Source organism: Balaenoptera physalus (assembly GCF_965194825.1).
Source record: "Balaenoptera physalus genome assembly, chromosome: 7".
In the NCBI taxonomy this organism is placed as follows: Eukaryota; Metazoa; Chordata; class Mammalia; order Artiodactyla; family Balaenopteridae; genus Balaenoptera; species Balaenoptera physalus.
In genome coordinates, this window is record NC_138886.1 from 20,025,925 (window position 1) to 20,053,038 (window position 27,114).

The following is a 27,114-nucleotide window of genomic DNA, read 5'->3' on the forward strand; positions in this document are numbered from 1 at the left end:
TGGCCCGGCTTCTGCTCCCTGGAGGAAGAGAGCAGGTAGGCTGTCCAGGGTGGCTCAGGCCAAGCACACAACTCCAGGAGCCTCCAGCTCACACACACCGGATTTACAAACATCAGACTTATAAACACCCCTTTCGGGCTCCATCCACCCAGAGCCCTGACAGCTGCCACTGCAAGAGTCAAAACCCCAGCTTCCTGGGTTCTGAGGCGGAATGCTGTGTTGAGGGGACGAAGCCAGAGGCAAGGATTTGGGTGGAGAGAGCTTTGCAGCCCCCTTGGTCAGACCACATAGAGACTCCCCGCCTTATGCACCCCGGAAGTCCCAACCTTGGGGCTTCCAGGTTCCAATAGAGAGGACAGTCCTGAGGGACAGCGTTTGTGGGCCTGGCTGGGAGTCACTGGGCAGAAGTGGGCGGGGTCAGGGGCGGGGACACAGGGAGAAGTGACAGGCTCTCCAGCCTGGAACTAACAAATGTCATCACGTCCTGCGTCCATACCGTGCCCCCTCCATGCATGATTCACACACTGGGGCTGCCACCTATGGCAGGTGGAAGGTGCCACTCTGAACAAAGATATTTTGAAGTGACCTGAAGGACAAATGCCTAAACCGGACAGTACAAGAAGCCACAGGTGGGCTGGCCAGCCTCAGCTCAGCTGGTGGATGGGAGTTTGGCTCCTAAGGTATTTTACAGTTCTGAGTTCACCATTGAAAAATGGACCTCCCGGATTTCCCTGGTTGTGCAGTGGTTGAGAATCCGCCTGCCAATGCAGGGGACGTGGGTTCGATCCCTGGTCCAGGAAGATCCCACATGCCGCGGAGCAACTAAGCCCGTGCGCCACAACTACTAAAGCCCGCGCGCTCTAGGGCCCGTGCGCCGCAACTACTGAAGCCTGCGCTCTCTAGGGCCCGAGTGCTGCAACTACTGAAGCCCGGGTGCTTAGAGCCCATGCTCTGCAACAAGAGCAGCCACCGCAATGAGAAGCCCGCGCACCACAACAGAGTAGCCTCCGCTCGCCGCAACTAGAGAAAGCCCGGGCACAGCAACAAAGACCCAAGGCAGCCAAAAAAAAAAAAAAAAAAGGACCTCCCATATCAAATTCTAGGTTTCTCAATTCTCTTGAAAAATAAGTTCTGGCAGCCTTGGGCCTGCATCCTGCACCTGAGACACCCCTCTAGATGGGGCCTCCCCTGTGGGTCACCAGCCCTGCCTGCCACCTTCCCCGGTCCTGAAGGCTTTTATCTCCATGACAGTTACTAAAACTTTCACTACAAAAAATTCCCTTGGATCCTGTCTTACCCCTCAGGGGCGGGACGGGGTTGAAGCACATCTGCGACCTCCAGTCAGGAGTCCACTCACCCCAGGAGGCACCAGAATCACTCCCAGCCAAGTGGCTACCCTGACGACTCATTTGATTCTTAAACAGTCTCACCTCAAATTCTCTCTTAAAGATACTGGTCATGCCCATCTCTGTCACAAAATACATGTGGCTGCTTAATAAAGAAACATGCTTTTTAAAAAATTTTTATTTTAAAATCCAGAGGCTGGCCCTTCAGTCGTGTGGAGGCCCTGGCCACGCCCTGGCCTCATTGGATCCTGACGTTCCCAGTTAGCGGGGAGTCTTCCCGCTCCAGCAGGACCCTTGTCTTCTGTTTTAGAGCCAATAGAAACTCCTTGATTAAACTTCACCCGCTGGCTCAGGAATGTCCACACGGTACACTGAAGAGCAGGCAACTCCCACTGAAGGGGGGTTCTGAGGGCAGGGCTGATGCCCCCGGGAGGCTGGCCCAGGCTCAGCCAATTCGTGCTGTCATCCTTGCGATTTGATGCAGTTTGTTCGGCTGATCAAGCAGCACACCCTGCGGGAGGAGAGCACCTGTTTGGTTGAGGACACGGGTAAAGCCGGACGTGCTTCTTCTACCTTTGAACGGCTGTTCTGGCAGCAGCAGGCCTGCTTTAGGAGAAGCTGTCACCCTCGCTGCCCACTCTGGCCACAGCTGTCTTCTGGTGGCGTCTTCTCTCCCGGACTTGCCTTCAGTTCGACGCTCCAAGCCAAGCATTGATGTGCGTGTCTGTAGTGTGAGGCTTGGGTCGAGGCCAGCAGAGGGGCAAGTCCACCCGGCTGGGCCCCTGCAGCCCACTGTGCAGGGCACTGGCTAGAGTCACGGATGCCACTGGCAGAGCCACAGACGCTCTTCCCCAGACAGACAATACACAACACTTCAAACTTCACACACATGACCACTGGGCAGGACGAACTTGGACGTGTGCTTTACTTAGGAGATGCGTGTGCTGACTTCAGGCAGTTGGGGGAGGAAGGCCACGCCGTCTTGAAGGGAGTGCGAGAGCTGTCTGGGGGGCTGGCTCGGAGGATGGCGGCAGTTCGGTGGCCAGCAAATGGGGAGGGAGCATCAAGGAAGGGGACACTGGGGGAAAGCCACTCAGAGCTTCAGAAGGACAGAGGAAGAAGGGCACCCGAGCTACCTGTTCTGGCTGCCCGGCGGGCCCACCAGTCGCTTGGTTCACACCCACTGCGGGCATCTGAGCTTTGCCTGAACCTCTCCTGGGATGGAGAGAGCCTTTCCTCCCAAGGCAGGCTTTCCACTCCGGCCTGCGTTCGGGACAGTGCGTCCAGACACTGGGCTGAAATGTGTCTCCACAGCTCCCACTAATTCTTTACTTTCGGAGTCACAGATGCCATCAGCAATTTGGCAAAAGCTACGGGCACTCTTCCCCAGAAAACGGATGGTACACACAACACACATCACATAAATGATGGTGGCCAAGGCGAACTTGGATGTGTCCCTTGGGCACTGGGCCTGTAGGTCTCGGACCAAATCCATCCTTCCTCCCCTGGGACAGTGTTTCACAACAAGGCCCACGGGGACCACGTCTTCTTGTAGACGTGTCCCTCCCTTATTTATCAGACACCACCAACCCAGGTCTGGTGCCTGAGGTCAGCAGGGAGCTCCGAGGAGCTGACTAACCCCAACCTCACGTAGTATCCCCTCGGGATGGACTCCAGCTCTGTCACCGCCAGGTGACATCTCTGCCTCTGTCCATCTCTACTCACCAGTGCCCTGCTCCTACCTGGATGACATGGCCCAACGCCAACCCAAGAAATAACACCACGCACTGCCATCTTCCTAAAGGTTGTTTTATTGTAAAACCATAAATACAACACTGACATGAAATCATTTAAGCAACTGATCCTCTCTAACCATTAAAAGGATGTCTTTTTACCTTGGCATCAACCAACCAGGAAATAATGTTGCAAGAATTCGGGGGGTAGGGGGTGCTGATTTCTGGGCGGGGGCTTTTGGCGATTTAAGGAACCAAGTGGAACCTTCCTCTTCTCCCTGGGAATGTCCCACTTTTGGACAAGAACAGACAGGTAAAAACAGCAACATTTAAACAGCTCAGTTTTAAATTTTATTACTTTGTAAAAATCTTTTTTTTTTTTTTTTTTTTCCTGTTCCTTTCCTCCATTTGACATCAGTAAAAGTTTTAAACACCAGAAAACTGATTTGGCCGTAAATGGAGAAACGGTACCAAAACGAAATGAAACCCAAAATCCAAAGGACAAACAGAAAAGCCTAAATAAACCCTCAAGTTTGGTCTCGGGGGTTTACATATCACAAGAACTGTCAACTCAACCCCCATGCAATGTGACTCCTTGGAGAACTGTTGGGTCCACACCAACGACACAGGAGACCGCAAACAACGTCTTTTGTTAATTAACACAGCAAGGGTGACACTAGGTAACTTTTTTTTTTAAATACAGTACATGGTACACAGGGTCCCAAGATAACCCTGCATAAACCCCTTGTGGAGACTTGAGCCAAAGCACTGGCTGTTTATAAAAATATTGTGTTGCTACAAAAGTATAAATTAATGCTACCGGTATTAAGAAATATTAAACACATAAAACTTATAAGGATTAAGAAAAATATTCATTAATACCTGTAGAAAACTCTGGCCTAAAAAAGATATTTTTTTTGTGTTTGTTTTTTTGTAAATTTTTTTTTTGTATTTTTTAAAGATGACTTGAGTTTCTTGCACTCGAAGAGAGAGACACAGTCAGCTGTGCCTATGGTATTGCCTAGAACGTCTTAACTACTGAGAAAGGATGAGGGTGCACACGCATGGGTACTGAGTGGGGCCTGGGAGGAGGGGCACCAAGGCTCTCTCAAGATTTACCTGATGTGAAAGAATCACCGACGCAAAGTTACGGGGAAAAGAAAAAGGGAGGATCATCAGAAAACAACTGAAAATAATTTATGCTTTTTTAAAAATATCTCTGCTTCAGGTGGTTGTACAAAATGATTTCCTGATGCTTGGCATCTGAATGACCCTGGACGCACTGCCCGGCGGGTCTGGGAGCCTCCAGCCCCGCAGGTCCCTCTGTCTCCAGCCCCGTGCCAGTCCACGAGCTCGCTCACCGCCTTGGAACCCGGCCACCCTGGCTGGGTGGGAGGGAAGGGTCCCAGGTGGGGACCGGCTGGCACCTGGGTTGTGGGAGGAGCCCCCTTTCTGGCTGGCCTCAGACCCCATGGTCTCTTGCCAAGCTGGACTTCAGGAAGCGCCACAGGGATCCCAGGCCCCTGAGGTTGCGGACCAGGCTGGGCTGTGCCCCTTTAAGGAACTTTGGTTCGAAGAGTCAAGGTGCCCAGTGGGACGCATGGGTGGGGAGGGCCCCTATGGGTCCTGATGCTGACACCCAGCTGCAAACTCAGCAAATCCTTCTCTGTACAGCAGTTGAACCTTTAAAGCAATGCCCGTGGTGGTGAAGGGGCATGAATATAACAAACAGCAACCTGATGCCCTTCACCCTCATCAAAGCAGGAGCTGGTGCCTCTTCGCACAGAAACTACAGGGCCCCTCCAGGGAACGGCGGGGCTCTGCTGACCACGATCCTCAAACGCAAAGGAGAGAGGAAGAAAAACAACAACACAATCCTCCAGAAAACCCTGAAAAGGGGAAACCGGGTGGGAAACAGAAGAGGGAAAACACTGTATCATTGGTTCACCATAACTGGCCTAGCAAACATTAGCCACAGTGAAGAGGGGGCAGGCCCCTTCCCAGTTCTCCCACTGGCCCGGCTGGATACAGGGGGGCCGAGACAGGAGCCCTCCACCCGCTGTCTCCAGAGGACAGCCTGAGCCTTACTTAGCCTCTGGGTTTCATCTAAACCAGCAGCCTTTCTAGAAGCCCTCCCTCAGGTACGTCCCAGGGACAGAGGCGCTGTCGTTGTGCCCAAGGCAAGGGGCAGAGCTATGAACTTGCCCGGCTCAGGGGGGCAGGAGGAGACTGCCGGCCGTGCTTTGGGTGCCTCCTCTTCCCGTCTCTGCAAGCACATCCATCGTCATGGCAACATCCAGGTACTGTCCCCTTCTGGGCCATTTCTCACAGGACCTCCCTTCTCCACCCACATCCCAGGTTCATTCCAAACCTTTCTTGTGAACCTGTGGCCCCCAAGAATGCGTGCTGAATCCCTGAATGCAGCTCTTCAGATGCCCACTTTCCAAGGAGTCTAGTCCAAGTGCAGGCGCAAGCCTAGAGGACCCCTAAAGGCAGAGGGTCCGCTTCACAGTGGAAAACACGCCTTGCAGAGTTTTTCTCTGGTGTTTCTCGAAAGTGCAGGAGAGAAAGGAGCAAACTGAAGGAGAAGACGCTTGCCAGCCTACAGAGCTGGTGTCAAAAAAAGTCCTTCCCAGAAATCTGGAGATGCAGAACTTCTCAACTGTGTCATCGGACGGTCCTCTCCTCATCAGGAAACCTCAGCACCCTTTTCCCAGCCAAGAGCCAAACCCGGAACGCCAAGCATGAGGCTGTCAGGCAGGTTGGTGGCAAGGCGTCCTCGCCCGTGGACACAGCAGGTGGCTTTCTATGCCGTGAACCCCGAGATGAAGTGCGGCCAGAAAGGAGCTTTGCCCAGTGGCCCCTCTGTTTTGTTTCCTGGTTTCTAACTACCATCTGGAGGGAGGCCTGGCTGGTGGACCTGGGCACAGGGAAAAAGAACAATGTCGGCACAAGGGCATCCACTCACGACGACTGGGATGGCACCGCTGCTCTTGGTGGAGCCGAGACCCGCCAGTTACTTCAAATCTGAGGGACCACCCATGAGGCTATGGTCTTTGGCTTGGGCTTTGGTGGTGAAGCCAACTGACCTCAGATGAGGGGGAAAACCCTGCAGAGTGGAGGTGTGTTTTCTCCACCTCCCCTCTGGGGTCCGTGTATGTCAACGCAAAGGCCATTTCTGTCCTGGGAATCACACGGTTCAGGCAAGTTGTGTCCAAGTCAGCAGGCAACCGCCTTGAGCTGTAAAGTCCTAGAGTGGTCACAGAACTGGGAGGCAGAAGACAAAAACTTTCCGAAGGTCAATGCCAGGCTAGGGGCCGGGAGATGAACTGGAAGAGCCGACCTCAATCCTTTGGCTGAGCTAGAATTTGGATAGGGTGGATATTGCTGGAGATGAGGGGCCAGTGGCTGGGCCTGTGAGATCTTTGGGTTTTATGAAGCTGTTCACTGCAACGGGCTCTGCACTATGGGAGCTGCCTGCATGAGAAAGCAGATGGAGGGGGCACCTTGGTACAGCCTTTCCCGTTGGCAACGAGTTTCTGAAGAACCAGAGGCTGGCTGCAAGAGAGAAATGACTACCTGCCACCTTGTTCCCGTATCTGGATGAGGCAGCCCCAGCAGACAGCTTGCCGAGACTTAGTGGCACTCACATCACACCTGCAGAGCACGCCAAGCCCTAAGGATTGAACTGAGGTGGAAAGGAGGAACAGGACAGGAGGTGACACGTATGACTAGATAACTGGAATTTAGTAAGACTTGAATTTTTCTGAAGAGAAGAACGCTGACACCAGGGCTTGGTCCTGATGGCTTTGCAAGATAGTGAAATGCCTATTTGCTGACTGAGTGGCCCCATAATGAGGCAACACCAGCACAGCTCCGCTCTAAGAAGAGGGAGGATGGGCTCCAAGGCTTGGCTCCCACTGACCACACAAAACGGGCAGCTCCCATCCTCATGTGGTTCAGAGTGCCAGGTCACGGACCCTTCTCCAGCAGCAAAGCAAAGCTGGAGGCCTTTTGCTGTAGGCATCTGTCACCCATCAGCAACCCTGCAGCCACCTTCTGGAATGCCCCCAAAAGTCTCATTGAAAAGTCTGCCGATGCTCCCATATACTCTAGGAAGCGACATGAGGTGACTGTCCAGTGCAGCTGGAGGCTCTTCTGACGGCGTGACCCCAATTGGAAGTGCTGTGGAGTTAATACCCAGAACTTCTCCGGGAGAGGAAATGGTATGGTGGTTCCTGAGACCATGGCTTGCTGGAGTGAATGGGGAAACGGCCCACTTTGAATGCCTTTCAGTGTGTCCAAGACTCGGAGGGTTAGTTCTCACGAGGCAAAGTGAGCAGGCTTGACACCTGGGACAGTGTTCTGGTCCATGATCCTAAGCCTTGAGTTTTCAAATCAACTTTACTTCCCCAACTTTACTGCCACGGACCCGGAGGAGAGGGCCGCTGGACAGTGCTTTTTGTAGTCGAGGTATCTCACAGTTGAACAATGTTTTGTTACTAGGAAGGGAAGGAGTGGACTTGGTCAACCCCCAAGATGGTAGAATGTGCCTTTGCAAACGGCCCCCCACGATGGTAGGCATCCTCAGCCTTGGTGTAACTATCTCTATCCCGCAGTCGTGGGCACTGGGGGGGATATGGGACCACCAGCACTTCATTCACTGAGAGGTGGGGTGGGAGGCTTAGCACTGATCCTGACGGAACCACCTCTTCAGAGGGGAAAGGGTCACCCTGTTGGCATTTAGGCTGAGTGTGTGGAACCTAAACTGCTCACAGAGAAAATAAGCCTAAAAACATCTTTCACAGCATCAAGTTGAATGTGGCCTAATGCCATTTCACCCTCAAAACATCCATCATTTGGCCCACAAGGCACCGTGCTCAACTACTGTCCTAGAAGGAGGGCTGAGGCTCGCGTGGGGACCCCCCCAGGGCTGTGGGCAGCGGACCCGCCGGAATCCCCGGTGTCCTGGGGAGAGGAGGCCGTGGGTCTGAGGTGTGATGGATGTGAACATGGATCAACTCAGGAGTCCCTGCTGAGCTGGAAGGGTCAGTGACGTGGCGAGTAGTGTAATGCACTCTGGGTATAGAAATCAGACATTCGCAGTACCAGACACAGCGAGCCAGGAGGGCGGTCTTCCGCTTACATTCAGGAGAACTCCTAAGCCACACGCTTCCCTATGGCTTCCACCAAACCCCACGTCTGTGAAACCTGTGACTCCAACCCCACTCCTGGTCTCCAAACAGCACAGCCAAGTTCATGGTCTTGGCTGTTCGAATACAGGAAAACTGGACTGTACAGGGAAGTCTAATAAAAACCTTAGGATATTGAATATACCACTGAGATGAGCTAGTTTACAGTGTGACTTGAGGAACAAAAAGGGCAATCAAAAAACAAACAAAAAAAACCTCCAAAATATAAGTTACAGACATTCAGTGCCTCCTAGCAGAGCCTAAATCAAATTTGAAACAAAAAAAAGTAAAAACTGCTAAAATGTTAGGAAAAAAATTATTAAGGAGTGGAGACAGTATCTATACCTCTTTGAAAAATGTCTTTTTTTTTCTATTTTATATTAAAAAGCAAAAGGTCAGCTTTATATTCTTAAAGTCTCCTTTCCTGATTTGGGGAGATAGATAGGTGTGTTTCTAAGGCGGCTGCCCCGTGACACCCAAGGGTATCACAAAGGCAGCAGCTCAATGCCCTGAAGGTGAACAAGAACAAAGTCCAGTGCAGAAGCTGTCCATCTGATGCAGTTTGGAGAATCCATGGCAGGGCAGCCGGGGAGGGGTGGGGTACAATAGGGTCAGGAAGGCTTGGGGAGGGGGACGGAGGGCAAGGGGGACCACAGAGTGAAGGACAGAGAGCGTCAAGTCACTTCAGATCTCAGCTGCCTGAACATTTTACATCAGTTTTCTACCAATCTGCGCACCTGAAAATGGAGTCTTTTAAAGCCCCCTTACTGAGAAAAGGAGGTGAAACATCTTCCCTCTTTCCCAAACACTCAGCTTTCCTGACACGCCCAGTTTAATGCACACGCGCCCACGAGCAGGCGTGCATACATGCACCAGGGGAGTATGTGTGTGCATGCGTGTGTGACACTTCTGCGGCCAAGCAGATGAGCACAGCCGCCCACGCCCAAAGTGCGCACGCGTGATTGTGTACACACATGCACACACACACTGAAAAAAGCACTTAAGTTTCTAGGGGGCATTTATAATGAGGTCCACAGTGTTTAGAACTTAAATTCCTTTTTCTTTGTTTGCGACAGTGTTGTGTGGTTTTTTTTTTTCCTAATGTTCTCTTCTTTTTTCTTTGTTCTTTCTTTTCATCTGGAAGTCTTAAAGCATGTTGGATTTCAGAAACATGAGTTTGTTCATATCTTCTGGACTGAGCAGTCGCCTCCTTTTGATGAGAAGTGCTTGTTCACACATATTTACACACCCGCTCCTGGCCCCCACGGCCGGCACCGCGAGGAGCCAGAAGGCGAGCTTGGCGAGTTTTGTGTGCTTTTGGGTCACGCACGACCAGTACTGGAAGAGATCCGGGGTGGCCTGGAAGAGGGGCTCCTGCAGGTAATCGTACACTTCGTTCTTCCCGAGCCGGTCGTCCTCCTGGGCGGCGGGGTTCTCGCCGGGGGCGGAGCGGGGCTTCTTGGCGGCGGGCTCGAAGTCGGCCTCCTCGGTCCAGGACTCCTTGACCTCGTTGATGAGCTCGCACACCTTGCCGATGATCTCCTCGTGCTGGTAGGGCGGGACAGGCCGCAGCTTCTGCTGTGGGTCCAGGATCATGGCCACCTTGTGTGCCGGGTGCACCTTGAAGTTCTCCTTGAGCGCCTCCAGGAAGAGGTGGCAGAGCTTGCTGACGGTGCCCGCGTCGTTGGCCTTGGCCGTGAACAGCTTCTCCAGCCTGACGTAGGTGGGCAGCACCAGCTGCAGGGTGGGCTGGCTCTCGTTGCTCAGCTCGATGACCGCCTGCTTCACCGGCGTCAGGATGGCGGCCAGGTTGCTGAGCAGGTGCTTGTTGAGGCTCTGGATGAGGTTCATCTTCTTGGCCCGGCTGTAGAACTCGCAGATCTGCTCGTAGCGCTCGTGCACCAGCAGCAGCGAGTCCGTGACCGAGTTCCAGCAGGGCGGCGGCGAGGTCTCCTCCAGCGAGCCAAAGGTCTCCTTGGCGAGGCCGGTAGAGCCCGCCAGGTCCTCGCACACATTGAGCAGCTCGATGACCTCGTGCATGCTGCGGGCCTGCAGCGTCCGCTTGCTCAGCACGCTCTGCACCACCGAGTTCAAGGCACAGGCTGAGCAGCGAAGGCACATGCCGGCCTTGGAGAAGGCGGATGCGCTCACCCGGCAGTCTGTCACGTACACTGTCCTGATCTCCGACATCACGAACTCCGACAGCACATTCTGCACCCAGTGGTGCACCAGGTCGCCGCTGTCGCGAATGTCCGCGCCCTTCACGCCCAGCACATAGCTCTTGATGTGGTTGCCCTCTGCCTGGTAGGCCGTGAGGATGTAGCAGGAGTCGGGGCCGACGCTCTGCGAGTGGCAGGTGACGCCGATGCCCAGGCAGGCGTTGCTGCCCAAGGCGCACGTCACCTTCACCTTCACCTGGTTGTACATGCGCGGCAGGTGCTTCAGCGCCAGCGTGTTGAAGTTGCCCAGGATCTCGGTGACTGAGAAGGCCCCGTAGCGGGCGCCGCTGTCCACCAGCGTCTGGGCCAGCTTCAGGAACTCCTTCCCGCTCACCACGCTCAGCGCGCCCAAGTCGGCACACATGACCCGCAGCAGCCGCTCTGCGATGTTCTGCCGCTCCTTCTCGGGGATCATGCTGTTAGGTGTTAAACCACTGGTCGTGGCTGGCAGGGGACACAAAGAGAGGTGTGATTAACCCTGCCAGTCAAGGCTCCTTGGTCTGGCAGTGGCCTAATACTCAAGCATCTAGTATTAGGAATTATGAACAGATTTCATCTTGCACACAAACTGATGGTCTTGGCAGTCTTTAACATGTGACAGTCTCACAGGAATAAAGTTCTGTGATTGATTAGTAATGCCTGCCGTGAGCACGGGAATTGACTGTAGTGATATGTGTGCAAATACTTGTTGCATGTCATTCACCTTGACCTCTGAAGCCAACCAGTCTTACACCTTCCTCAATATAGGAATGGCCTCTAACACAGGAGTCGCTAGTGAATAAGATACATGAGGCCACAGTGTCAGGAAAAAGCAGACAAGAGAAATCATGGAGAGTGGATTTGGATTCTAATTCTGATTCTGTCACTAATTTGTGTTCTCTGACCACAAACAGATCACCTCTCCCCAGGCCGCCTCTGTCCATCCCACGAGGTCAGAATTCCCACCAATGAGGTCTCAGGCGTGAAAGTGCTTTGGAAACCATGATGCGGGGTCTTGCACCACCATGGGAGACACACAGGGGTGGGGATGTGGGAGCAGAGGGGAACAAGCTGGGGTTGGGGGGGAGGCCTCTGGAGGTGGGTGTAGTAGACTTCCACCAGCCCCCGGGTCCGCCCAGGAAAGACCTACTGTTGTTGGCACTGTTCCTCTGGGCCTGGGGCTTCCACTTCTCCTCCACGACAGCAGGGGGCGATCTGGACTGGTTGGAGGCGATGTTGTTCTCGTTGTCCGCTGCGGGCACAAAGGGGACAGTGTGTTTCCCTGAAGTGCAAGAGGCCTGCCGGCTCACCAGGCGAGGAGAACTAGAGCATGCGGGTGAAAGCAAGACTGGCCTCTGGGACTCAGGCCTGGGTTCAAATCCGGGCTCCTAAGACAACTATCTGAGGCCTGCAAAGCCTCATTTTCATCACCTGGAAGAATGAAGATAATCACAATTGCTAGAAGGACTAACAAGAGATAATACAGGAAAAGAGCTGGGTACAGTGCTCAGCATGGAGTAAGCACTCAGGGAATGGGAACCGCTGTGTCCCGAGTCTGGCTGGGAGGCCCCCCCCCAGCACAAAGTTCTAGCTCTGAGACCCAGGAGGGGGTGCCCATTACACCCCAAGAGGCCAAAAGCATCTCACACTCTTGCTTCTTTAAAGTGTGCCTTTTCGTCTTTTTAGTATATTTTAAACTTAAATGAACACAACAAAACCAAAGCCCTATATGACATAAAGTATACAATTCTCAACCTCCTCATTACATGTAGGAAGTGGAAACCAAAGTCTAGATACAGGAAAGGATTTGCCCAGGAAAACACAGAAAACCAGCAGCAGAGCTGGGACGGACATCCCAGGTCCCCTGGTTCCTAGCTGCCTCCTCCCTGCATTTCCCTAATTTTTGTTAACGTGTGCATATGCAGCCGTATTCAGTTTTAAGTAATGGGCAGGTGCCATACTCTATGCACGGTTACTCCTTGACATTTTTGTAGGATCATATCTGAGTGGAAATGGTCTGAGTTACATGCTTGTCATCACAAATGGCCACACAATCTTTTATCACACAATATTCCACAAATTGCTTAACTACACTCCAAGTCCTAAGTTTCTGGGCTGTGCCGTTTACAATATTACTATTCTGTTACAAACCTACTTGCCTAATATTCTAATATTGTTTCTCTGTGCTCTTTGGCTGTTGCTGTGGGTGTATTTCCTTGAGACCTCATCTTACAGGTAGAATTCACAACCTGAGGATATGAATGGGTCAGTAGCCTCTGTTCAGGGTTGCCAGACATCTTTCTTCCATTCTTCTCAGTTAAAGGCATCAGGCCTTAGAGGTCAAGGCCACACTATTCATACCTAGAGAAGAGACTTTCCCAACTTCTACATATTCAGTCAACCCTGCAAGACTAGTCAAGAGACTCTGGGATGTGCACTCAAGGAATATTTTGCAGCCACTAGAAAGGTGGTCATGTAGACTGGAGCAACATGGGAAAATGCGTAAGATAACGAAAAGCAAGCTCTAATCATAATGTCATATGTATTATTTATAGATACATATTTTAGACTCACAAGTCAAATAACGAACAGATCTATGCATCAAAAAAAGATGGGGAGGGGACTTTCACTTCTGCCCTCCAGATGCAAACACCTGCTAATCATGATGATATGATTGCTTTCAGACAGGCAACCCAGGGTGTGATCCCAGAAAAAGAAACAAATGCGGTGAGCTCCCTGACTGTGCGACTTACTGCCTGGAAGCAGTTTTCAAGCTGCTGCGTAGGACCAGGGAACTGAACAGAGCCCAGCGGTCCCCTTGAAGAGACAGAGATTAAAGTTCAGGCAGGCCCAAGACAGCTAGAATTTACAGGAAAAAGTACCAAAGAGGAGGGTGTTACAAAAAGAGAGAGCTCTGGAGATTACAATGGGGTTCCCTGGAGTCTTTGCTGTAGCTAATCTGCCTATGCATAGGGTCAAATTCCACAGGACTAGGGAAAGAATCACTAAAATGCAGTAGGCTGATAACTCCCAGGGCTCCCACGTGGGGGAAATCATCTGTGTCCCCTCAACCAGAATGGAAAGACCTCAATGCATGAGAAATACTATGAGGCTAAATTAGCCATAGACTAAGCCACTAGATCTGCCCTATACACTTAAAGAGCAAGCCTCCAAAGTATTAAGGTGATCCCAAGTAACAAACTGTAAGCCAAGTTTAATACTCTTAAAAAATACAAAATCTAGCATCTAACACTATAAAATTCACAGTGTCATTCATCTAATAAGTACCAGACATTCAAAATACTAGGAAAATATGACCTATAACCAGGAGACAAACCAATCAATAGAAACAGACCTAGAAAGGACAGAGATGATGGAATTAGCCAATAAGGAGCTTACAACAGCTGTTGAAAAAAAATCAGTGAAGCTGGAGACAGAGCAAAACAACTACCCAATGAAAACCAGAGAGAGTAAAAGGTTGAAAATAAATAAATGGAGCATGGACAGTGTTAAGTAGTTTAACATAAATATAATTGGAGTCCCAGAAAAAGCAGGTGAGGCAGAAAAAATATTTGAAGAAATGGCCAGAATCTTTCCAAATTGGATGAAAACCATAAAACCAGGTTCTAAAAGCTCAATTGACCCCAAGCAGAAATACATAAAGAAAACACCACCGAGGCACAGTATCATAATCAAATTGTTGAAAACCAATGACAAGAGAAACTCTTAAAAGCAGCCAGAGAGGGGGAAAAATTAAGTACAGGGGAACAAAAATAAGAATAACAATAGACCCAGCAGGTAACAGAACAAAGTATTAAAAGAGAATGTCAACCTAAAATTCTAAATGTCCATCGATAGATGAATGGATAAAGAAGATATTTATATTATATTTATATTTATAATCTAAATTTATATAATATAAATTATATTTATACAATGGGATATTACTCAGCCATAAAAAAGAATGAAATAGTGCCATTTGCAGCAACATGGATGGACCCAGAGATTATCATACTAAGTGAAGTAAGCCAGACAAATACCATATAATATCGCTTATACGTGGAATCTAAAATAATGATACAAATGAACTTATATATCAATACAAAACAGAAACAGACCCACAGACACAGAAAACAAACTTAAGGTTACCAAAGGGGAAAGGCGAGGAGGGATAAATGAGGAGTTTGGGATTAACATATACACACTACTATATATAAAATAGACAAACAACAAGGACCCACTGTATAGCACAGGGAACTATACTCAATATTTTGTAATAACCTATAAGGGAAAAGAATCTGAAAAAAAGATATGTATGCATGTATAACTGAATCACTTTGCTGTGCACCTGAAACTAATGCAACATTATAAATCAACTATACTTCAATTTAAAAAAAACACAAAAATATTTTAAAAATAAAATAAGGAAATTCTAAATCCAGTGATACTATCTTTCACAAATGGAGGTAAAATAAGGACCCCCCCCCAAAAAAAATCATACCTGCAACTATAAGAAATGTTAAAGGAAGTTCTTTAGGTATTAAAAAAAATGACATCAAATAAGAATCTGGATCTAGAGAAAGAAATAAAGAGTTCTGGAAACTGTACATGAATGGATATAAAAAGTGTTTTCCCTCATTTTTAATCTCTTTAACAAGATAACTGACTGCTCACTGGAAAAAATAACAATGAATTGTGGTAATTAGATGTAGAAATAAACCATATGTTAACAATAGAAGAAAGACTAGGAAGGGGAAATAGAAGATTGTGTTGAAAGTTTTTCACACAATATGAAAAGGCTAATAGCCTTTAAATGTAGACTTGATAAGTTAGAAATGCATAGTTTAAAACCCAAATAGACTATAAAAAAAAACAACAAAGAGTTATAGCAAATAAATCCATTGTAGAGATAAAAATGGAACCATAAAAAATTCTCAGTCCAAAATAAGGCAAAAAATTAGAGAAAAAGGAATAAGCAACAAATGAAACAATTAGTAAACAAATACGAAAATGGTAGATTTAAACCCAATAATACTGAAATCACATTAAATTTAAATGGTCTCCACATTTCAAATAAAAGTAGACATTGTCATACTTAATAAAAAAGCAAGACCCCATGAGATGCTATCTATAAGAAACCTATTTAAATATGAAGACATGGATAAGTTAAAAGTAAAAGGTTAAATAAAGGTATACCATACAAACAGTAATGAAGAGAAAGGTGGAAATGCTTGTGATAGTATTACAGAAAAAACAGACCTCAGAACAAGAAATATGATCAGGGGTAACAAGAGACCCTGCATAATGATAAAGGGGTCAAATCACCAGGAATATATACTAATCCTAAGTGTGTGTGCAAGTGATAACAGAGCATTAAACCACATGAAGCAAAAGCTGAGAAAACTGAAAAAAGAAATAGCTAAACCTACAACTGGAAATTTCAACTGTCTTCTCTCAGTAATTGTTCCTCTCATGAGAAAAGAGAAAAAAAAAGACTGAATATAAATGAACAGAGAGTGAACAACATCAAGCAGTCCCATATACATATAACTAGATTACCAGAAAAAGGAGGTGGAATAGAAAAATACTGAAATCATATAAAGTATAGTCTCTGACATAACTGAATTAAATTAGAAATCAACAACAAAAAGATATTTGGAAAAATTTCAACTATTTGAATATTAAACATCACAGTTGTAAATGACCCATAGGTCAAAGAAACATAAGGGAGATCAGAAAATGTTTTGAACTAAACATTAAAACATAACATTTCAAAATTTGTGGGATACATCTAAATAAATGTTACTTATAACATTAAATAATTATATCAGAAAAGAATAAACACTTAAAATCAGTGTTATAAAGCTTCTACACTAAGAGATCTGAAGAGTAAGTTTAAAGAGTAAGTTGAGTCTAACATAAGCAGAAGAAAGGAAATAATACAGATAAAAGCAGAAATGAATGAAACAGAAGATGGATAAACACAATAGAGAAAAATCGATGAAACGAAAAGCTAATTCTTTGTAGAGATCAGTAAAATTGATAAACCTCTAACAAGAAACATTAAAAAAAGAAAAAGAGGACACAAATTATTAGTAGCAGGAGTAAAAGAAGGGGACATCACTACAGATGCTACACATATTAAAGGGTTTAAATTGATGATGAACAACTTTAGGCCAATAAATTCAACCACTTAAGTGAGGCAAAAAAAAAAAACAAAAACAAAACAAAACCCTAAAAAATATAAAGTACCAAAGTTCACTCCAGAAGAAACAGGTAACCTCAAATCTCTTAAGTTCTATTAAGTTCTGAATTTCTTAACTATTAAGAAATTCAGTTCATAGTTTACATAATTTCCCACAAAGAAAATTCCCATATGGGTTCACTGGAAAGTTTGACCACATATTTAAGGAAGGAATAATACAAATTCTAAACAAATTCTCCCAGAATTAGAAGAGGAAAGAACATTTCCCAAATCATTTTATAAGGCTGTCATTACCCTGATCCAAAACTAGAGAAAAAAATTACAAGAAACTACAGACCAACATCCTTCATAAACATATACACAAAAATCCTTAACAAACTATTAGCAAGCTAAATATAGTAATATATAAAAATAGCAACACATCATGGGCGTTCCCTGGCAGTTCAGTGGTTAGGACTCAGCGCTTTCACAGCTGTGGCCCAGGTTCAACCCCTGGTCGGGGAACTAAGATCTCGCAAGCCATGTGGCCAAAAATAAAAAATATAAAAATAAAAATAATAACATATCATGAATAAATGAAGCTTACCCCAGAAATAGAATAGTTACAGAAAACCAATCAGTGTAATTCCCTATACTAAGAGGAAAACAAAAATAAGAAAAATCATCTCCATAGATATAAATGCACTTTAAAATGTGATAAAATTCAATACCCACCTATGATACAAAATCTCAGCAAACTAGGAAGAGAAGGAAACTTTCTCAACCTCATAAAGGACATCAGAAACAAAAAACAAGAAACAAAAAACAACCAAGTTTACTGATCTGATAGAAATAAAAAGGATTATAAGGAAATACTATGAACAGTAGTATTCCAACAAATTAGATGACCTGGATGAAATAGACAAATTCCTAGAAGACACAAACTACTAAAACTGATTCAAGAAGTAGAAAATCTGGATAGATCTATTAAAAAGACTGAATTAGTAGTCAAAACACCGACCATAAAAAAGAAAAGTAAAGGAAAGCCCAGGCTCAGATGGCTTCATCAGTGAATTCTATAATACGTTAAAAGAACCCTTCACAAATTCTTCTGAAAATAGAAGAGAAGGGAACACTTCTCAATTCATTTAATGAGGCAGGTATTATTCTGATACCAAAACAGGACTAAGAAGTCACAAGAAAAAACAAACTATAGTCCACTATGCCTTATGAATATAGACACAAACATCCTTAATAAAATAGAGGAGACCAAATCCAGCAACATATACAACAGGTTATACACCATGATCAAGTGGTATTTATTCCAGGAATACAAGGTTAGTTCAACATACAAAAATCAATACCATATTAATAGAATAAAGGACAAAAACCACATGATAATTTCAATAGATGCAGAAAAATTATTTGACAGAAATCCAACACCCTTTCATGATAAAAACACTCAACAAACTAGGAATTGAAGGGAACTTTTTCAACTTGACAAAGGGCATCTATGAAAAACCCACTGCCAACATCATAGTTAATGGTTAAACATGAAAAACTTTCCTCTTAAGATCAGGAACAAGATAAGAATGTCCACTCTATTTTATTCAACATGTATTAGAGGTTCTAGCCAGGTCAATGAAAGAAAAAAAGAAAGAATAAAAAAGAAAAGAAAAATAAAGGGCATCCACATGAATGGAAGAAGTAAAATTATCTCTACTTACAGATTAAAGATGACATGACTGTGTGTATAGAAAATCCTATGGAATATACACACACACACACACACACACACACACACACACACACACCTATTAAAACTTATAAATAAGTTCAGCAAGGTTTCAGGATATGAGATCAATATACTAAAAAAAATCAATTATATTTCTCTACGTTAGCAATGAACACCCCAAAAATTAAATTAAGGAAATAATTCCATTTATAATAGCTTCTAAAAGAATAAAATACTTAGGAATAAATTTACAAAAGAAGTATAAGACTTATACACTTAAAACTAAAAACATTATTGAAAGAACTCAAAGAAGACTTAAATGAATGAAGAGGCATCCCATGTTCAAAGACTGGAAGACAATATTGTTAAAACTGCAATATTCCCCAAATTGATCTAGATTCAACACAATCCCTATCAAAAGTCCTGCTGTCTTTTTTGCAGATATTGACAAGTTGAGCCTAAAGTTTATGTGACACAGAATAGCCAAAACACTCTTGAAGAAAAACAAAGTTGGAGGGCTTAGACTTCCCGATTTCAAAGCTGTCATAAAGTCACAGTAATCCAGACAGTGTGGTACTGGCACAAAAATAGACATACAGATCAATAAAATAGAATTCAGAATCCAGAGATAAACCCTCACATTTACAGTCAATTGATTTTTGACAAAGGTGCCAGGACAATTCAATGGCGGAACAAATAGTCTTTTTTAAAATGGTGCTGGACAACTGGATATCCACATGCAAAAGAATGAAGCTGGGCCCCTACCTCATACCACATACAAAAATTAACACAAAATGGAATACAGGCCTAAATGTAACAGTGAAAACTATAAAACTCTTATAAGAAAACAGAGGAGTTAAGTCTCTGTGACCTTGGGTTAGGCAATGATTTCTTACATATGACATCAAAAGCATAAACAATGAAAGAAAAAATAGGCAGTTGTCATCAAAAATTTTTGTGCTTCAAAGGACAGCATCAAGAAAGTGAAAAGACAACCTACAGAATGGGAGGAGGTATTTGTAAATCATATATCTACAGAGGCCTCGTATATAAAGATAAAAAGATCTCTTACAACTCAATAATAAAAAAACAAAAAAAACCCAATTAAACAATGGGCAAAGGATCTGAATAGACATTTCTCCAAAGAAGATATTTAAATGGCCAATAAGCACATGAAAAAGTGTTCAACATCATTTGTCATCAGGAATACACAGATTAAAATCACAATGAGATATCCCTTAATGCACTAGAATGGCTATAATCAAAAAGTCAGATAATAACGAGCGTTATCAAGGATGTGGAGAAATTGGACCCCTCATACACTGTTGGTGGAAATGTAAAAATGGTGTAGCCACTTTAGGAAACAGTATGGCAGTTCCCTAAAAGGTTAAATATAGAGTGACCAAATGACCCAGCATTTCTACTCCTAGGTATCTACCTAGTAGTTAAAAGCATTGTAAAGCAATTATACTCCAATAAAGATGTTAAAAAAAAAAAAATGTCCACACAGGGACTTGCACTTGGGCATTCATAGCAGCTTTATTCGTAATAGCTCCAAACTGGAGACAGCCTAAATGTCCATCGGTAGGGGAATAGATAAACAAATTGTGGTATATCCAAACAACGAAATACTACTCAGAAATAAAAAGAAATACTGATATCACAGAACAACACGGATGAGTCTCAAAAGTATGCTAAGTGAAAGAAGTCAGACACAAATGACTAAATATCATATAATTCCATTTATACAAAATTCCAGTAAAGGCAAAACTATAACAAAAGAAAGCAGACAGTGGTTGCCAGGGTGGGGGCCTGGGAAAGGGACTTGCTGTGAAGGGAACTTTTTGGGTTGATGGTAACACTATACATTGTGCTTGTGATAGTGGATAAATGACTATGCATTTATTAAAACCCATCAAACTGTACTCTTAAAATTGGTGAATTTTATTTATGTAAATTATATCTCAATAAATCTGATTTTAAAATAGACTGAAAAGAAACCATTATAAGAGTAACAGTTGGGCTTCCCTGGTGGCGCAGTGGTTAAAAATCCGCCTACCAATGCAGGGGACACGGGTTCGAGCCCTGGTCCAGGGGGATCCCACATGTCGCGGAGTGGCTAAGCCTGCGCACCACAACTGCTGAGCCTGTGCTCTGGAGCCTGTGAGCCACAACTGCTGACCCTCGCGCCTAGAGCCCGTGCTCCTCAACAAGAGAGGCCACTGCGGTGAGGGGCCCGTGCACCGCGGCGAGGAGGGGCCCCGGCTCGCCTCAACTAGAGAAACGCCCACGCGCAGCGACGAAGACCCAGCGCAGCCAAAAATAAAAAAAACAAAAAACAAAAAACCATTCACTTTATAGCAGTACACCATATATACTCAATAAATATTTGTAAAAAAAAAAAAAAAAGTAACAGTGTTTAACTTTGAGTAGTGAGATTATGGCTGAGTCTTCATTTTGTCATTTCTCTGCATTTTCCCAATTTCCTTTCATGAATAGACCTCACGTGTAAAAAAGAGAAACACAAAGTTTAAAATGGAAACCAGCAGCCATTCTTACTGACTTTCTCTGCTGGAGTATAGAGATTTGGAAGCCCTGGATTTGAACCAGGCTTTGGGTAGCTGAGTATTATAACCTTGAGTTAGGCACTTCAATTCTCTAGGGCTCAGTTTCCCCTCCTCCTTCCAAAATCCTGGGGCTGGGCAAGCTGCAGGGCGATTCCCTCATTCTCTGCCTTTCTGCAAGGCTTGAAATCAGGATTACTCAACCTCTAATTAGATAATGATGCCTAGCATGGCTTATTAAAAAAACTTTTTTTCTCCTTATCTCACAGATGATGCTGCTAAATGGGTGAGGTACTCAGTAAATGCTCTATAGCTTGAGCTGGAAACAAGGTTTACTCAGTGTGTACCACAGATACACATGCTCACACACGTACAGATACACAGACATCTGTAAAGGGCGGGACGCAAAGCTGGAATAAAGGCTGTCTCCCAAGGAGGGACCAGTTGCGGGAAGAAGAAAGCAGTTGTCTCTAGCAGGGGATGGAAAAAGAGAAACCTGCATTATTCAGTCTTATTTTAGAACATGCCATAGCCCTTAATACTTTACGTACATCGTCTCCAGAACCCTCACCCAGCCTGTGGAGAATGGTGATGAGCCTACTTTACAGATGAGAAGACCGATGCCCAGAGAGGTGAAGTAGCTCAAAGGGATCAGAAATTAAATGTGGCCATTCCCAAATCCTACCACTCTGAGTTGCCAACTTCTTTGCCTCCTGGGAAAGTCCCCAGGCCTCACGTAGCTGCAGTCTCCCGACTACTTGAAAAGAGGCTAGAAGAGATGACCTCTGAGGGGGCTTCCCCCATCCCTAATCCTCCACCCCATCTACCCTGCTGAAGAGGGTGGTTGTTGAGAGCACCGGCTCTGGAGTTCATGGGAGGGTCAGAATCCTGGTCTGATACTGTGGCTGCAGAGCCTTGGGCCAGTTACTTAGCCATTTTATTTTATTTTGAAATTTACACATTTTATTAAAAGAACAAAAAATAAACAACACAGAAATAGCACACTAAAATGAATTGCATAATGCGCACTTCTAAACACAAACAAGCAAAACAGCACTATAACTTGGAAAAAAATCAAAAAAATCAAAGCATCTGCCCTACTGATAGCAGTTGAGGAAATGAGCTATTGCATTCTGGAGGCAAAACATTATGGAAACAGTTTATATTTATTAAATATTATGATCATTATTTAAACCATTAATTGTTGCACAGGACTAATAATTTTCTTATTGATAAGTAATTTTTAACTGACATTTTTCTGCCCAAAATATGTGCTTCCATTTTCTATACTTAGCCCTTTTAACCTCAGTTTCCTTATCTATAAAGGCGAGCTAATATGGACACAACTCAGAGGGATGTTCTGAGGATCAAATGAGCTAATACGTAAGAACTCAAACGATGTGAGGTACTTTTTACGAGCCATGCAACTTTGGGCCAGCGATTATGTTCTCTGAGCCTCAGTTTCTTCATCTGTATAATGGGGATGATAATGCCAACCAGCTTGTTGAGGAGCCCTGACGCAATAACCAGGCCTGACACACAGTAATCGCTCACTAAGTGTCAGCTATCTTTAGTATTATTGCTGCCAAAACCTGCTCCTAAACTGTCACCAGGGGCCAGGCAGGTTTTCCTACAGCGCAGAAAGGAAGTTTATTAGCGGGAATTACCCTGTGCCATTCAGCAGCCTCTTAATGAGATTGCTGTTATTCGAGGCTGATCCCCCTTATCAGCAGCGCAGTGAACTGCGCAGATCATGACGCTTAATTTCTCTCTATGGAGTCAATCCTTTAATCCCGACTCAGCCTGGCTGGGATTCAGCCTGGCTTTGCACTGGATTGCGGGCAAGGCATTCTCTGCCAGCACTGAACCAGAACAAAGCAGCCCAAAGCTCTTCTCGGAAAACAAGCTGGGATGCCTGGGGGAGGTGGGGCACCCACAGGCGCACCCTTGATTTGCATGTTAATGGCCTCCGCCCAACTGCCTGAGGGACAGAGAAGCACTGGCACCCAGACTCTTCCCTAATTAGGGCTCAGCTTCCAGAGCTGGCAGAGGGGCGGAGGGTTTCAGAGGAGAAGGGAGCAGAGACAGGGCCCTGGGGGTCTCGGGCCCAAGCGCTGTGCTCAGGCAGTGGTCCCCAGCAGCCTTCTAACTTTGGCGACTGGTTCCCCACGGGGTCAAGTCTAAGTGCTCTGAGTGCGTTCAAGGCCTTCCCTGGTGCAGGATGGCTGACAGCAAAGGCAAGCTGGAGGTGTGAGACACGTGAAGACGGAACCTTGGCGTAAGGAGGACAGCTGGAGATTGCAGGTCTCTGTGCCCTTGTTTTAGAGATGGAGACTCGGGGTGGCGGGGGGAGATGACAAAGTTTCCTGCCTGAGGTCACATGGTATAGAGACACATCGGTTAGAGAGGACTGGAACTCACGTGTCATGGTAGCCGATCCAGCTCTGCACTGATTTTATTTTATTATTATTATTTTTAAATTTTTTGGCTGTGCCGCGCAGCATGTGGGATCTTAGTTCCCCGACCAGGGACTGAACCCGCACCCCTTGCGTCGGAAGCACATATTCTTAACCACTGGACCACCAGGGAAGTCCCTGCACTGATTTTAATGAGTACATTAGAAATAAATTATCTCCCTCCCACCCAAAATCATGCAAGTTGGTGCCTAGTGTACAGCAGATACCCAACAGATATATGCTGCATAAATGAATGAATGAAGAGGGGTCACACTAACAGAACAGCCCCTGCCTGAAGAGCGTCTCGCCCTGTAATACTCTGTGCTAGTCAGGCCAGACCTGGAAGGTGATATGAAAGATTCAGAAACCTAAGAAAGAGACAAGCAGTAACTAACAACAACAACCACAGTGACAGCAGCTAAGCAAACACTCAGTCTCTTCCCTGGTCAGCTCCTCTTTGGCCTTTACTGAACCACCGTCTGTGTCAGGCGCTTTTCTCACATCACCTCCAATGCCTCCAGAGGGTCACCCTACGGGAAGGGTGGCAGGGTCAGCGAGCTGTCTCCCCCACGTTCCCGTTTCCCTTGTCGGGCTGTCCCTGGGCAGGGCTCTGGAATTTGAGCATATATGTGTCACTTGTGGTCTGAAGTGGTAAAGAAGGAAGTGTGCCTCTCTCCCCGCCCATCAGTCAGAGAGAGAGGACTCTGTGACCCAGGGGAGGATGGAGACACAGGAAGGAAGGAGTCTGGGTCCCTGAATCTCCACGTGGAAGGCCGCGTGCATTAGGCTGTGATGTGGCTGAGAAGGAAGTGGTTATGTCAAACCACTGAGAATTTGGGATTTACCTGTTACAGCAAACAGTGTCTGCCTGCCTAAAACAGAGATTAGATCAGAAATCAGGTCAGCTCAGTGCTTTGTGACCACCTAGAGGGGTGGGATAGGGAGGGTGAGAGGGAGATGCAAGAGGGAGGAGATATGGGGATATATGTATACGTACAGCTGATTCACTTTGTTATACAGCAGCAACTAACACACCATTGTAAAGCAATTATACTCCAATAAAGACGTTAAAAAAAAGAAAAAAAGAAATCAGTGCTACTATGACCAAAACCTAAAATTGGAGGCTGGTGGTCTAGTGAGGGAGCTGACATTGTAAGCCGGACAGATGGCAAAACAGCTGATAATAAGGGTGTCCAGACAGCAGACTCCTAGCTGTGGCTCTAGAGCAGCAGTTCTCAAAGTGTGGTCCCCGGACAAGCCGGGTGTGTGTGGCCTGAGGACCTGTCAGAGATGCGAGTCCTGGGCCCTGCCCTAGACCCACGCGTCTGAAGTTCAGAGTGCGGCCTAGAAATCTGTGCTGTCACCAGCCCTCCTGGTGACTGACGCACGCTCACATTTGAGGACTGCTGCTTCGGGGGTATGACTGTGAAAGCAATGGGGCTCGTCCCAGGCTGCCCCGGGCTGAGCTCTCTCCACTGCCCTCCCCTTCCTCCACTCACCTGGGTCTCAAACCACACTCAACCCTCCACACCTCCACGACTCTGTCCTGCTCAGCTCCTGTCTGGCCTCTAGGCTCTGGGCAGAGGTCACAATTTCTGGAAGCCTTCTTCAGCTCCGACCCCTTCTCTGGCTACGCTGCCACCAGGCCAGCTGCCCCCGCAGGGCACAGACCACGCTGAGTTACAACGGACTAACCAGGGCTCCCACGTCCTGTGATTGTTTCTTGGGAGAGCGGCCGCAGGCTGGCCCTGGCCGTCCCTGCCTTTCACAGGATCTGAGGGTGGGAGGGATAAGGGGGGCTTCAGTACCCCGCCCCCGTCCACCGTGGGGCCCTTACCCGCGTGGGACTGCATGTGCTCCAGCAGGTTGTTGTAGAACTGGAACTGGATTCCGCAGGCGCCGCACGTGTAGGGCTCTGCAGGGAGAAACGGAGCAGCCGTTCTAGGGGCAGCACAAACCCGGATGCCTTTCTGCTGGGCCGCAGGCAGCTTTGGAACTGGGCACCCAGACACACATGGGGGCTGTGCACTCAGGGCTCTGGGCCTGTCTGCCCCCCTGTCACTAGCTAGTGAGGGAGAGGCTTGTGGGGGGGAAGGAGCAATGGAGAGAGGAAGACTGGCAGATAAAGACCACCGAGTGCAGTCAAGCGGCATTTATCGAGTGCTCACTGTGTGCCACACTGTTCTGGGCGCTGGGGATAACACTAAGGGACCAAGAGCTCTCTCAGGGCGGAGACCACGTCTTATTTGTTCCACAGCCCACCTCTCAGCCGGTGGAAGCACACAGACGGCAGTTTGCTGAGTGAACAAATGAATGAACGTATGAATGAACCAAAAACAACATAATGGACATGGAGGGCAGTAAACAGGACAGAAGGGGTGAGAGAAAGGGTGAGAAGTGGAGAAACACAGAAGAGATAGAGAAGCAGGGATAAGACAGGAAAGGGAAGAGGAGCGGGCCGGAGGGCAGCAAGAATGGGAGCACAGAGGAATGGGAGCATGCGTGCCCAGCAGAGGGACGCGGAAGGAAAAAGAAAGAGAGAAGAGAGCAAAAACGAGTAGAGAGAAGAGAGCAAAAACGAGTAGGGAAAAGAGAGCAGGAGGATGGTGGAGATGTGCTCCTAAGAAGCATCCTGAGGCTGCCCCCGTCAGCAGGAAGGGGAGGCTTTGTTCCAGCAGGGCTGGGGGTGGCAGAGTCAGGCCGCCCATGGTCACAGCTCTGCCCGACACCTGTCCAAACTCCTCCACCCGCCTGGGCTGGGTCTCCCTGTGCCTCCACCTCCTCCACCTGGGTCTACCTGGGAGGGCGGCCCAGGTCTGATGCTCTGGGGAGGTCCCGAACGCGTGGCTGGCTGAGTTCATTCCCTGCCCTGCCTCGCCCTCTCCAGCCCCCCGACGGGACAATCACTTACTCCGTAGGAGAGGGAAAGGATTGGAAATCAGGGGACTTGCAGTTTCTGCAAAAGAGAAACAGTTTAGCTAAGTCTCTTCTGGTTCTGGTGCTCGGAGATGACAGTCATTACTTCTGTCCTTAGGAAGTAGTGAGCCAGATGGGCTCTCGGAGGAGGAGGGGGCAGCTGGGGTGGGGCTGGGGCACGGGCAGGGCAAGATCAGCCGGGACCATCCCTCCAGGACACCCCCAACTTTCAAAAAGTGAGCCCGCAGAGCACTAAGGAGAAAATATCCACGCGTGGCTGCCTGGTTCAGGACAGGGAGCTGGGAGCTGCTTCTAGGTCCTGGCACCGGCGTGGTACTGTCTGGCACCAGACACCAGAGCGGCCAAGGGAGGGCTGTGCTTTGAGGGCTTCTGTCTGCTGGCAGCTCCCCGCGCTTCCTGGCGTTGTCAGGTGCGCCTCACAGGCAGGAGGCGGCAGAACGGGGCCAGACGGACTACGCCGGGAATCCTGGCTCCACCACTCACAAGCTGGGGACCTGGGGCAACAAGCAACCTCTCCTGAGCCTCAGTTTCCTCATCCCAAAAGTGGGGATAACAGTAACACTGACCCTCACTGGGCTGCGGTAAGGATGAAAACAGGTGAAGACACATACAGCTCTGAACACGTGCCAGGCACACAGTAAGCGCTCAATAAATGGTGGCTGCCGGCGGGAGCAGCGCTTCACACCGTCATTCCCGATTCTGAACATCGGCTCTGGTGGAAGGAGAGGCAGGGGGCGCAGCCTGGCTGGCTGAGAACAAAGGCTCCCGG

At 47.1% G+C, this 27,114-nt stretch overlaps 1 protein-coding gene across 19 annotated transcripts in view; it reads right to left on the reverse strand.

Annotated features, from left to right (window-relative positions):
* Window positions 1–3,141: 3,141 nt before the first annotated feature.
* Window positions 3,142–27,114, reverse strand: part of ZNF618 (zinc finger protein 618) — a 185,835-nt gene continuing 161,862 nt past the window's right edge. For 13 of the 19 annotated variants that reach the window (XM_082470290.1, XM_082470283.1, XM_082470298.1 and 10 more), the window contains 4 exons: window positions 26,320–26,364; window positions 25,246–25,323; window positions 11,620–11,721; window positions 3,142–10,934 (listed from right to left, as the gene is read on the reverse strand). In XM_082470290.1, the coding sequence (XP_082326416.1) occupies window positions 9,418–10,934; window positions 11,620–11,721; window positions 25,246–25,323; window positions 26,320–26,364 (1,742 nt within the window). In that variant the 3' untranslated portion in view covers window positions 3,142–9,417. The remainder of the gene's footprint in view (window positions 10,935–11,619; window positions 11,722–25,245; window positions 25,324–26,319; window positions 26,365–27,114) is intronic. The other 6 variants (XM_082470287.1, XM_082470286.1, XM_082470296.1 and 3 more) reach the window with 1 other exon arrangement.